Source organism: Anguilla anguilla, chromosome 16, assembly GCF_013347855.1.
Source record: "Anguilla anguilla isolate fAngAng1 chromosome 16, fAngAng1.pri, whole genome shotgun sequence".
NCBI classification, from domain to species: domain Eukaryota; kingdom Metazoa; phylum Chordata; class Actinopteri; order Anguilliformes; family Anguillidae; genus Anguilla; species Anguilla anguilla.
Window position 1 is genome coordinate 8,380,007 of NC_049216.1, and position 13,422 is coordinate 8,393,428.

At 44.2% G+C, this 13,422-nt stretch overlaps 1 protein-coding gene across 3 annotated transcripts in view; it reads right to left on the minus strand.

Annotated features, from left to right (window-relative positions):
- Window positions 1-476: 476 nt before the first annotated feature.
- Window positions 477-13,422, minus strand: part of slc25a22a (solute carrier family 25 member 22a) — a 40,408-nt gene continuing 27,462 nt past the window's right edge. For all 3 annotated transcript variants that reach the window (XM_035396253.1, XM_035396255.1, XM_035396254.1), the window contains 6 exons: window positions 11,063-11,120; window positions 8,937-8,997; window positions 7,776-7,929; window positions 7,024-7,178; window positions 6,383-6,458; window positions 477-5,861 (listed from right to left, as the gene is read on the minus strand). In XM_035396253.1, the coding sequence (XP_035252144.1) occupies window positions 5,708-5,861; window positions 6,383-6,458; window positions 7,024-7,178; window positions 7,776-7,929; window positions 8,937-8,997; window positions 11,063-11,120 (658 nt within the window). In that variant the 3' untranslated portion in view covers window positions 477-5,707. The remainder of the gene's footprint in view (window positions 5,862-6,382; window positions 6,459-7,023; window positions 7,179-7,775; window positions 7,930-8,936; window positions 8,998-11,062; window positions 11,121-13,422) is intronic.

A 13,422-nucleotide genomic window follows, 5' to 3' on the forward strand; every position in this document is an offset into this window, starting at 1 on the left:
ATCAGGTGTAACCTTCACTCTACATGGCCCTTATGATAACATTACTATTGTCATCAGGGGTAACCTTTAGTCTACATGGCCCTTATGATAGGCTTACTGCCATCATCCCCTCTACTTCTGAGCCAACCTTTTCCAAAAGGAACCCCAGTATCCCACAATCCCCATGCTTTGCAGCTGTAAGGATTCTTTTGAGGGTAGCCATCAAGCTCACCCTTGCCTTAAGTCTCTGAAATGATTTTGTTAGTGCGGTCACTCAAGGCAAACTTTGCAAACGGCCACTGACACCTTTGTGCTCAATCTGATGCTTTCCAAAGTTGCATCTTATGATGCATCTTAAAATCTCGAAGCGCAAATCACTTCTTTATTTTACCGTTTTATGTGGACTAAGCCTTTGGACAGGGGCCAAATCTTTCAGCAGACGATGAAGGCACTTCCTTTACGAGCAGTTCTGAGAAAAAATACAGTCCGACAAACAGCACAATCATTTTGTTTTTATTGGACAACAATCTGTGTCAAGGAAATGCCACTTTTTAGTGTATTTGTTTTTATTCACATGGTAAACAACAACACGACAATTGCAGAATTTTTCTTTAAATTTATGTTTCAGATACACACACTTATTCACAAACCCCCTCTGCTGTGTACAAACACACGCACGTATACACACTTGAAATAGAAGGAGAGAGAGAGGGGTGGAGGGTGAGATGGGGTGTTTTTGTTTGTTTGTTTTTTTTTAAGTGCTTTGAAGCACAACTCCTCTTGGAGGAACAGAACAAAGGCTCCGCATAAAGAATGTTTCCCAGGTTCAGATTGGGATTGGGATTGGGATTAGGATTGGGGGTGGGGGTTGTGGGGAGGATCAGAATGATCCGGACTTGTGTGCGTGCATTAGTGCGCTTCGCGGGAGACGTGTAGTGGGCGCATTCAGGCACCACGCTGTCAGTCTTGCATTACGTGTGACTTGCTAACCCTGCTAACGTGCTAACCCGCTAACGTGCTAACCCGACATCGCTGTGAGGCAGCGGAGACAGAGAGCTGCAGTTCAGGAGCGACAGGTAAAACCTCTATCTAATCTAATAAAACTAACTAATCGACTAGCTAAACTAACTAATCTCACTTACCTAACTAAACTTACATTGGTCTTAATATTTGAAGTTACATTCTCTGATCAAGTGTTATTTGGAAATAAGTAGGCAACATATATAGATTTGTATTGAATATAGATAGTGTACAGAAAAAGTGCCCAGCTAAAATGCACAAGATCAGTCTCCACGATGTGCAGTCAAGTCACTACCTGCATACACATGAAATAAACCATGTGACCTTCATGGTAAATTCAGCAAGAGTGCATAATTATGGCACTGCAGCATCTACAAATGTATTGCTCTGTCATAAATCTAAAATAGAAATATTGAGATTTCGTAGAAAATTGGATTCTTAGCTGTGGTACACTAGAAACATCATTCAGTTCCTGAATATTGCGTTGCTGTGTCGTCTCAGTAGGGGGTCCTACTTGTACATTTCTAACTGGGACACCTTCAGTGTGTTTCGTCTTGTGTGAAATAATTCTTTGTGCTTCTTTGACGGTGATAAAGTAGTTTTTTTTTTGGTGTTTAAATCACTCCGATGTCTGTCTGTCCTGGTAGCGAGAAAGAGGTGCCAGACGGACAGACAGACCAGAGGACAGAATGACAGGAAGAAGTGAAATGGGAGTGACTGACAGCTAAAGGAATTAACTTCTCTCTTAGCCTAGCGTCCACATCAGCGCTTAACACAGATACGTACACAGCACCGGCCGAACTCGGACGCACTCACCCAACGCACAGATACACACGGCCAGCTTCACAGAGTCTGTTCAAATTTCACAGCTGATAAAAACAAATAGACACGTTTCAAGGTTAAGAGCCACAATCGCAAGAACGCTAATAAGAACAACGACGATAAGCAAAGAGACCAATGACAACAACATGAGATGAGTCTGCAGGTGGAATGATCCAGAAATAAAAAAGAAAAACCAAAACAATAACAATAACAAACAAATTAAAAATATCCAGCTAGGATCACATAGAGGTCAAGGGGTTGGTCATTTAAAGGGGAACCTTCACTGTGGGGGAAAGAAATATGAACTCAAAATGCAGACCAATGATTAATTATCATTTGGTTCTCGTTCAGCTATTTGCTTTGAAAAAGTCTGTGGCCTTTGATTATAAACAAAATGGAGCAATGCGCTATGATTCGATGCAACATTGGTTGTCAGTCAAAGCAAACGACCGTCAAAAACCACACCGCTGCATAAGGAGAACAATCAGCAGCCCGTAGAAAAGGCAAACAGAGAAACCGCAATCCCTTAGTGCATCGCTCAATTGTGTCTGTAAACAAAGGCCTCAGACCTTGCAAAGCAAATAACAAAAGCAAGAGGCTTTTGAACCAAATGAGAGATATTCTTCATTTACCACTGTCTCCATTCTGAGGTCTTGTCCTCCCCGTGGCGGTTGCCTTTAAATGTTCACACTATTCAGGCACTACTTCACTGTGGACACAAGGTAACTTTAACTCGCCCACATGTTTCTTGGTCTGACCAATTGGAGCAGCTCCCTCCCTGGATTCAACACAAGTAACTCTGTGCAAAGGTGGAGTTCTTAAAACACATTTTCCCATCATTCATCGCGTCACTGGAAACCGGAGTCAGAAAGTGGACAATAAGAAACCAGTGTAAACCTCATACCTTTGTGAGTGAGAACTTAAGTTTGTTTCTTTCCTGCTCGCTGTGCCCAGAAAGAAATGTGACGGAACGAAGGCAGAAACGCCCATCGCGGCTAAAATCTGAAAACCTGCTCATCTGAAGTCTGGATAAACTGGTTATTTACTGATGTTCCTCCTGACGATGAATGATTTTAGATGCAGGTAATATAGATAGAGATTTTCAGTTCAGGATATTACGAAACTGCCCCATATTGCATCCATGTAATGTTTTGTTTTCTGTGATTCACCTCTTCAGCTGCAGTGACAAAGCAAGGTCCGCTCTTATGTAATAAGTCATCGTTGACAAACGTGAGAACCCTGTAATCCCAAACTCTTTGCAGACGAAACAAAAGCAAGCTTTCGTGAGGTCCTTCCTCCTTTGAGAAAGGCAGCGACTAACATGAGCTGTACAGCTGATTGCTTATACGCCGTTGGGTTTCCCCGGCAACAGCAACAACCAATCATACGGCAGATGCGGTGTAGCTATTCTAACGTGAATATTTCATAGGAAACCAGCAATTCCGCAGGTAATCCTGAATGCAGTTTGGTCACGAGAAGACAGGACAGTGCAGTAAACACATCCCGTGCAAACAATGTATCTCGAGATAGCACCCCCTATGGGGAGTTGGTCTGTACAATCATCGTAGAGCAAAACTGTGATCACTCCCAGTTGCATACCAAGTCTAATCTCACCCTTTTCGCATATTTTAGTAGTATATTTCAATCCCCAGAACTGGAAAAAAAAACAACTCCAGCACTTCCGTTTGCAACATTACGACAGCACAACACCACTACGATGACAAGAGAGACAGGAATCGGGAGAGGTAGGTGTGCAAATAAGCCATCATGTAAAAAAAAAAAAAAAAGAACAATAAAATATAATACAACATAAAATTCATATTGTCTTTGCATATATACAGTACAGTTAGCTGGACACAGATGCAGTAAAATGATAAATACAAATTTATATATATATATATATATATATATATAATATAGATATATAGAAAGGAATTTCGATCGATAAATAAATACACTTTGCTCTCACCTCTGATTGTAAATTGCAAAACAGGATTTGATTTCCTTTTTGAAATTTCAGGAATAAGGAGGATATGAGAAAATCATAACGCAGCAAAATTCATCTTGATCCCAGCTGAGCAGATCCAGAAATCCAGACTCTGGATCAATTCCAGCTTTCTCAACATTTTTGGGGTGCGTTTTGGATGAGCTGATTATGGAATGTCTGTAGGGTTGGGGTTGGGGTTGGGGTTGGGGGGGTGAAGAGAAGTTTCCAGAACATAGGGCATCCACACGGGCTCTCAACGGATTGGATATGCCCTTCATTTTCCTTTCAATGATATTTCTTTGGTGTTCCCCAACTTTAGGGGAATCCAGATCTGGTTAAAAAAGCTCAGCGGTGGACCCTAAGCCTGGCATTTTTCTACAACCCAAACAATTTCATAAGAAATTACATTTCTCAGTTGGGTTTTTTTAATTTTATTTAAGGATAAGCATTACACGCAAGTGTAAAGAGCAACAGCAGAGTTTACTGTTTTGAAGGGCTGATGGCTAGTTCTTTTAGCAAGAGCATTTACGGCCCACCGAGTTTGGACCCAGGACTGCAACAGTCTGGCATAGGGGAGCCAAACTCGGACTAGGCATGCGTGTATGTGTATTGTGACACCACAGTGACATCATTGATGACATCACAGTGGTCTAATTCCTTGGGGGCAATGACAGTATTCGTTTGAGTTTCTCCAGTTACACTGAATTTTTCAATTCATTCATTTTGAGTTTAGTCATTTATACTGACAGTATTTTGTTTGATTGAAATGAACTGCTTAATGAAAATGTTCCATTTAGGCGAGTTTAACCATGTGCACTGACAGCATTTAATGTTATTGAAAATACCTATTTGTACTGACAGTTTTGTGTTTAATTGAGTGGCTAACATTTCAGTTTAATTGGTTGGGTTTGCCTTGTTACAGCTGTCAGTGTTGAGTTTTTTTGAGGTTACCATTTTACACTTACAGTGTTGAGTTTGTTTGAGTTTACCATTTTACACTGACAGTGCTGAGTTCAATTGAGTCTCATCAGTTATACTGACAGTGCTAAGTTTAATTGAGTCTAATCGTTTATACTGACAGTGCTAAGTTTAATTGAGTCTAATTGTTTACACTGTCAGTGCTGAGTTTAATTGAGTCCAATTGTTTATACTGACAGTGTTCTGTTTGAGTTAACATATTTACACTGACAGTGTATAGTTTAAGTTTAAGCATTTACACGGACAGTGTTGAGTTTCAGTTAAAGTACTTTTACGTACTGTGTTGAGTTTAACCGAGTTTAAGCACTCACACTGAGTGTTGAGTTTCAGTTTAGGCATTTACACTGACAGTGCTGAGTTTGAGTTTAAGCATTCAACATGTTGGGTTATGCTGAGTTTAAACATTTGCACTGTCATTGTTGAATTTAATAGTAAAGTATTCACACTGACAGTGCAGAGTTAAACTGGGTTTTAGCAATTACACTGACAGTGTTGAATTTAACTGTGTTTAAGCATTAACACTGACAGCATTGAGTTTAACTGCGTTCACGCAATTACACTGACAGCATTTAAGCATTGGTCCTCAGAATCTGAGCATATATAAACAGGTGCTGCAGAAGTCATCCAAGACTTGATGTGCATATTTTTTTTGCAATTTGAAAGCGACCAATCAGTCGGCTGAGATTAAGGGTTGCCAGGCAGCTGGCTGGGAATCCAGACTCAACCCAGGCAGTTTCGCAACAACAAAAAAAAAAGAAGGAAAAGAAAAAAATCATTTCACTGCACCACTGCAAAAAAAAAAAAAAAGAAAGAAAAAGTACGACATTCAGAAAAAAACACTGCTACACAGCTGTCAGCTGGTCCTCAACTTGCCGGGTCCAAATGCGCACGCGCACACACGCCTCGTCCTGCGGGGGGGCGCTAGTCCTTCCGTTTTGGCAGTAAGTCGAGCAGGTACTCGCCGACGCCCAAGAAGTAGATGACCTGGGCGATGCCGAAGAGGGGCGCGATGACCAGGGCGCGGCAGTACGCCCCCTTCAGGAAGGCGGAGGGACCCTCCCGCTGGAGGATCTTCCTGTGTTACGGGGGGAGAAGGGTTGTCACGGTAACAGGGCTTCACGAAGAACGCGGTTGTTACATCCCCACACACTGCACAAGATTTCTCGCCACATTAATATATTATTATAACTGTCAGCTGTTATAAACTTTTGATTGCTGGTATTCATTTCTAACCCTGATTGTGACTCATGAATTGTTAGTTCTTAATTAATGCCTCAATTGCTCTTAATGAGTGTCTGAGGAGTTAAGATTTACCCTATTAATGCCACATTATGCCAGAGATGATATATGACCCTATTAAAGTAAATTTTCTTGAAGAATTACAGCAGAATTTAAAAATGTTTTGAATGATTATAAAGATATCAAAAGACAGGGTTGGACGCCCTGGTCTATAAGTTGTTAATAACACTTTAATTGTATGTATGTGTGTACGTGTGTGCGTGTGTGTGTGTGTGTGTGAGTGTCTGTCTGCTGTGCCCGTGTGTGCGTTGGTGTGTGTGTGTGTGTGTGTGTGTGTGTGCGGGGAGGAAATGTTACCTGATGCAGTCGGTCACTCCTGAGTAAGTGTCCTCTTGGCTTCCCCTTGTCAGAGACTGTAGTCTGGTCTTTATCACTGTAACAGAACAGCCGTATTCACATTAAACACACGCACCACATGCATTAACACATACAGCTACGCGGATTAGCGGCCAGCATATGCAACCGCACAGTTAAACAGCATCAAGCCATGCTGATTAGCCGCGGGCGCACAAATCCATCTGGATTAAGAAGGCGTAAACCCTCAGATTAACGTCACGAGCCGCGCGGGTGGTCAGCCCGCAGCGCCGGGAGCACACGGACACGCCAAACGCACGCCCGCGTCCCCGCTGCACCGCTCCGCTCGCTTCTCTCTCTCTCTCTCTCGCTCTCTCTCACGCCTCCCCCCCTCCCCCCTCTCCCGATTTCCAGCGCTCGCGGCGCCGCGGAAAGGGGGGGGGGCGCCAGCCAGTGTGGATCGGCACGGGGCCGCAGTGATCGCTGTACACCGGTGGCTCTCAAACTCGGTCCTGGGGGACCCCTGTGTCTGCTGGTTTTCATTCCAACCTCAACGGCAATCCCAGAATGCGTGCGTGCTTTCGTGCGTGCACGTGCGTGCGCGTGTGTGTGTGTGCGTGCGCGTGCGTGTGTGTTATTCTCACCGTCCACAGGGTTGACGGCCACAGCGGCAGTGCTGCCGGCGATGCAGCCTGAGGCGAAGGACACGTAGAAGGGGGCGTTGCCCTCCGACCCCCGCCGGCCCAGGTTGTTCAAGTTGGCAAAGAGAGGGAAGTAGATTATAGAGAATGGCACATCCCTGCAGGGGTGGGAGAGAGAGAGAGAGAGAGAGAGAGAGACAGAGAGAGCCACCGTGGCCTCCAAAATTATTAACAAGCTGGTAAAGACAAGTAAAGAAGTCTGTATGATATACATAATGCCGGTAACAAGCTATACTAACAAGCTGTACTGGCTGATAATGTTTAAATCTCCACCACTTTAAAGCCACAACACCTGCTGAAATAACTAGAGTGCGGTGCAAGGCTTTCTGAAACTAACATCATTAAAGCTGCCATGTAAAAATAAAGAATGAAACTAAACATGTTTGTTCATGAGAATTTGCTTTCAAGGAACTTTTTAGTGAGGACTGTATAGAGCTCGAGCATTCCTCGTCTTTTGAGCACTCAGGTGCTCGAGTGCTCATGCCCATTCCTAGCCCTTGTAGAGCCTGTTCTGAGTGCTGTACCCCAGGGGTACAGGGTACCGTACCTAAGCAGTGTGTCCCCCAGGCCCATGTACAGCCTGTTCTGAGTGCTGTACCCCAGGGGTACAGGGTATCGTACCTGAGCAGTGTGGCCCCCAGGCCCATGTACAGCCTGTTCTGAGTGCTGTACCCCAGGGGTACAGGGTATCGTACCTGAGCAGTGTGGCCCCCAGGCCCTTGTACAACCCTGCGATTCCCTTGCTCCTCAGCAGGTCCCGGGTCAGCTGCATGGCGGTGGGGGACTTCATCTCCACTGGGGCCGCGGGGCCTGAGCTCACGGCCTCCGGCATCAGCTTCCGCTGGGCCGCTAGGGGGCGACATCATACCAATAACATCAGACACCACACCATCACCAAGATACACAGACACTACAACATCACCAAGATACACAGACACTACAACATCACCAAGATACACAGACACCACACCATCACCAAGATACACAGACACTACAACATCACCAAGATACACAGACACTACAACATCACCAAGATACACAGACACCACACCATCACCAAGATACACAGACACTACAACATCACCAAGATACACAGACACTACAACATCACCAAGATACACAGACACCACACCATCACCAAGATACACAGACACTACAACATCACCAAGATACACAGACACTACAACATCACCAAGATACACAGACACCACACCATCACCAAGATACACAGACACTACAACATCACCAAGATACACAGACACTACAACATCACCAAGATACACAGACACCACACCATCACCAAGATACACAGACACCACACCATCACCAAGATACACAGACACTACAACATCACCAAGATACACAGACACCACACCATCACCAAGATACACAGACACTACAACATCACCAAGATACACAGACACTACAACATCACCAAGATACACAGACACCACACCATCACCAAGATACACAGACACTACAACATCACCAAGATACACAGACACTACAACATCACCAAGATACACTGACGGCACACCATCGCCCAAACAACATCACCAAGATACACTGACGGCACACCATCGCCCAAACAACATCACCAAAAAGGACAAACACAGAGAGACAGACACAGAGAACCTGGCCAATACAGTCAAAATGTTCCACAGACACACAGAAGCACAAACACCACGGACACACCAAACCTGGGCCAAATAATTGTCTGAAACAACATTCATAAGCGAGGAATTTCCCATGCGCTACTCTCAACGCAACCACCGGGGGCAGCATCTCCCCGTCTCCTAATGGAAGTGGCTGTGCTCAGCCTAGACTCGCACCCTTTCAACCCTAGCCCCTCTCACCAATTCGCCCGGCGTCCTGTAGCTGGATTTTCAGCATCTCCATGGGAGTGGTGACTATCACCTGTGGTCAGGGACAGGAGGACAGAAGGTCATAGGTGTGTGTGACGAGCGATTCCTCCCAGTAAGTTAAACACGGCGACGAAGAAGCGCTTGGACAGAGGAAACGCTTTGCGCGAAGTTAGCGGAAACGGCGCTGGTTTTACATGAATCCTGAAAAAGGTACAGTGGACAAAAATAAGACGAAGGACAGCTGAGAATGCACAAAGGAGATGGAAAATATACTGTCACACACAAGCCAGACGGTCGGCCATGCCATTCCTTCCTCCTTTTATTTAGATACAGAAGGTTGCGGTTGGTAACCTAGGTAACCAGTTAGTCAGGGGAATTTTTGAGTTTAGAGTGCTGTAATATCATCTACAAGATCCAGAATAATATCACAATATCATCTACAAGGTCCAGTATAATATCACAATATCACCTACTGGATCCAGTAAAATATCGCCTAGAGGGTCCTTCACAATATGAAATGTGCAGTCGTGAATGTGGTCGAAAACATTTTTGAAAAACATACTTTAAATCTCTGAATGCTAAATTAACAGCGATCTGCCTACGGGTTTAAATAGAAGAACCTGGGGCTCTGCAGTTTCAAAGCTTTTCAGTCGGTCTAGCAGTGCAGGTGTTCGAAGCTAGGGTAGCGCGAGCAGCAGAATATACCGGCTCGCAAACTCAGGATGCAATACCCACACATGCCACTGGGTGGCAGCTGGAGGATCACAGCCGCCTTGAATAAGAGGGAAAAAAAAATAATTGCCATCTACTGCTTGACTTGGAAAACATCCAGTATTAAGAATGGATTATTATTCTGGCAAGAAATCAAAAGGCTAAATCCATATAATATGTAGTTTTAGTCAAACTGTTATTTGGCTTCGATCTGTTTATAGACTCTATGTCAGTATATGTTAAACAAAATATATACACCCTCAGTAAAAACAGTTTGGGCTCAAAGTACTTTTTCATCAAAGATAGTGTAAAACAATATACATTATACCCCGGTTTGTGTACATAATCTACATATACAATATATATGGGAAAATCAAAGTTCAAAATATGTAAAAAATCCCATGTCACCGTATGATTAATTAATACACTATTTAAAATTCTGTAAATATTGGCACCCAACATGAGGCTGAGTCAGCTTCTTTTCACGCCCCAGACTCCAGCTACGCTCGCAGAGTGGAGTCAGAGGAAGACCTTTCATATGCGGCTTTAACATGCACTCCACGGGCACCCGATCGACCAGCGGGGGTCGCTGTCGCGTGACGAGCTCGGCGGGCAGCCAGGCCGCAGTCACGATCATTTGCCCGGTTGTCAAAACCGCAAAACCGTAACCAACCCTGTTCCTGGAGATCCACCGTCCTGTAGGTTTTCATTCCAACCCTAACAAAGTGCACCTGACTCTACTAATTAGTAGCTCAGCCAGATCTCTAGCTGTTGAATGAAGCGTGCTTTGTTAGGGTTGGAGTGAAAACCTGCAGGACGGCCGATCTCCAGGAACAGGGTTTGGTTAGCGCTGCTCTGTGAGGACAGAGCTAGTTCCAGTCAAAAGGCCACAGCAGCATCAGTTCCGGTAAGGATGAACTCCCATCGGGCCGTATTCCTTGCAAGATCAGTCCCCTAAGAATCAATGCAAGCATTGATCGTCTCCGACCACATTGCCCAGCCTTAAGTGCCTTTGCGAATTATGATACTTTTTCTGGAGTCCTACTTTATATAATACATACTATGAAGATCTGAGATCTGCTGTACAGCAAGCCATATGCATTCACATACACGCACAGTTAAACAGACCTCATTACAATCACACCTGCATATAAAGACCTTGTTTTGATATGAAAGTGTGATTGCTGTATGTGAATTTTTTTTTTGCCGGTGCTACAAAGGAGACACATTAAATACTGCATCACATTACACGTGTTAATAACATTGCATGTTACATTCCTTTTAAATAAGTGCACAATATATTACATATTGTTTTAATGAATTTGAAGTAACACCCCAGATACAGGTTTGAGTGATGGGTCCGGATGGGAGGGGCATTACAGCAGAGGCTCCACCCCCACACTCACCTGGCATGTGCCTGCTCCACAGCCTGCCAGCATCTCCTTCAGCAAGGTCAGCTTCTGACTGAGAAATCAGAGGAAGAGAGACATAGAGAGTTAGAGCAGAGAGAGAGGATAATCTGTCATCAGTTCATTACGGCTATTTTATTGACTCAAATCATTCCGTCCTGTTACTCTCTTCTTTTATTGTATGTCAGGTCTGTGAATTTATCAGTGCTTTGACAACGTAATATTGCCCCTGTCATGCCGATAAAGCCATTAGACTGTGAATTTGAAAGAGAGGAGAGAGCGATGAGTAATGAGGAGAAAGTGAGTGATGAGAGAGGAGAGACAGAGGGAAGAAGAATGGCAGAGAGAAAAACATCATTACAGCGTCGGGATTGAGATGCTCTGAAGCAGCAAAAGGCTGTGCTTAACCCTTTAAGAGTGAGATCACAAATATGAGATTGGAATGCTCTTCACTGAACTAATGCTGATGTAACAATCACTACTGGTAATTGAACGCAGTGGAGTTCTAGAACACTGACTTACAATTTAGAAAAAACATTACAAAAAAAACTACTCTTCAAAGTGTTCAGTTGTTCAAGTTCAAGTTACAGCTACTGTAATGCCACAAGGAATATCCCCATATATAAAATGGAGACAAACTAGCTAATTACATAATAATGACCTTCCTTAACAAGAAGTGCTCTGAGCAACGCCCATCCATTATCAATACTCTCTTATTCCTGATCAGGGTCACGGGGGGGTTGCTTGGGGGGGTTATGTGCAGAAGCCTATCCCAGCGTGCATGGGTATCATAGGTATCCCAGCATAAAGAAAGAAATGACTTTAGCCTATTTAATTGACTCCATCAGGCATGAAGGGTTGCATTACAAATGTCTACACTGTGGCGCAGGGGTGAAAGAGGCCTAAGGAAAGGCCTGAATACATGCACACAGAAAACAATACAGTGAGAACTGGCAACAGAAGAACAGAGTAGTTCAAACAGGGCCGTGATGTGAGACAGGGCCACAGTCCATCATTGTTCGATATCTACACTAATGAATTAGCGGTGCAACTGGAACCGTCTGTAGCCCCCTGGTCTCACCCTGCGCAACAATTAAGTCTCTGTACAGATGACCTGGTTCTGATGTTTCCCACAGAACACAGGCTACAGCAGAACCTGGCTCTGTTACAGGAGTACTGTCTGACCCGGGCCCTGGCGGTCAACTCGAAGAAGACAAACATAATGATCTTCTGTACAAAGACCAGATCTCAGGAAATTAGGCAACACTATGGCAGTACTAGGACACGCATATGCCTGTCTACCTCGGTCTGACAATCAGGGCGTCAGGGAGCTTTAGCATGATAATGAATGCAATTAAGAGAAGGTTTTACAAAATAAACTTGCAGGCAAGATTTGTGGTCCCCTCAACACAGCTGCATTAAATGGGACACGCATCCAACAGAAACCCTGCACTCTAAGTTCAAAGAAAAACTCCAAATAATGCATGTAGGGTAGAATTAGGCCGGGTCCCATAAATATCCAAAAGAAGAACGCTAAAATTCTGGATGTACCCAAAATCAAGTCCTGAAGACTCACTGCAGTTTAAGCATTACTAGCCCCAGAGCTAGAGGAGGGACCCACAGCATAACGGACTGCACAGTGTGTGTGCCATAGCCTGAGAGACGGTGAACAGGCAACTCCACCATAACAGTGTCCCGAGGACAGTCTGAGCTTAGTCTATATCGTAGCCTTTATGGTGACGTACTCATATAAGCACACACACACACACATACACACTCATATAAACACCTCCACACACGCATTCACACACACACATACACACACGCACATAAATATGCACTCACAGAAATACACACACAAACACACATTTTACACTTAAAAACATATACTACACTTGCTCAATTCCCTCTTCCAAAATTGCTAAATTGCAAACATGACAACCCCACACAATCACAGCGGGCCAAATAACCCAAACACAGCCCACAGCCCAACCTGTCACATAAATATTACTATGCCACCGTGTTGAAAAACCCACCTGGCCACACGCGCACGCACACACACACACACATACACTAACACATACACACACACACATACACACACGTGCACACTACGTGAGTATTCTGCTCTAACGTGTGTTAATAATTCACAAGTGGAACTGGCTCAATAATTCAACACCAGGGCTATTAGTTGCCATGGAGATGCTGATAGACGCCAAGGATACTCCACTTTATCTGGGCAGCCCCTGCAGCAGGGGTTGATGGGTAATCCGCTTCAAGGATAATGTTTGCGTGTAATGTATTGACAGCTGTAATGTTATACGCATTTATATATAGAACAGCGTGCCGCTGTTCTC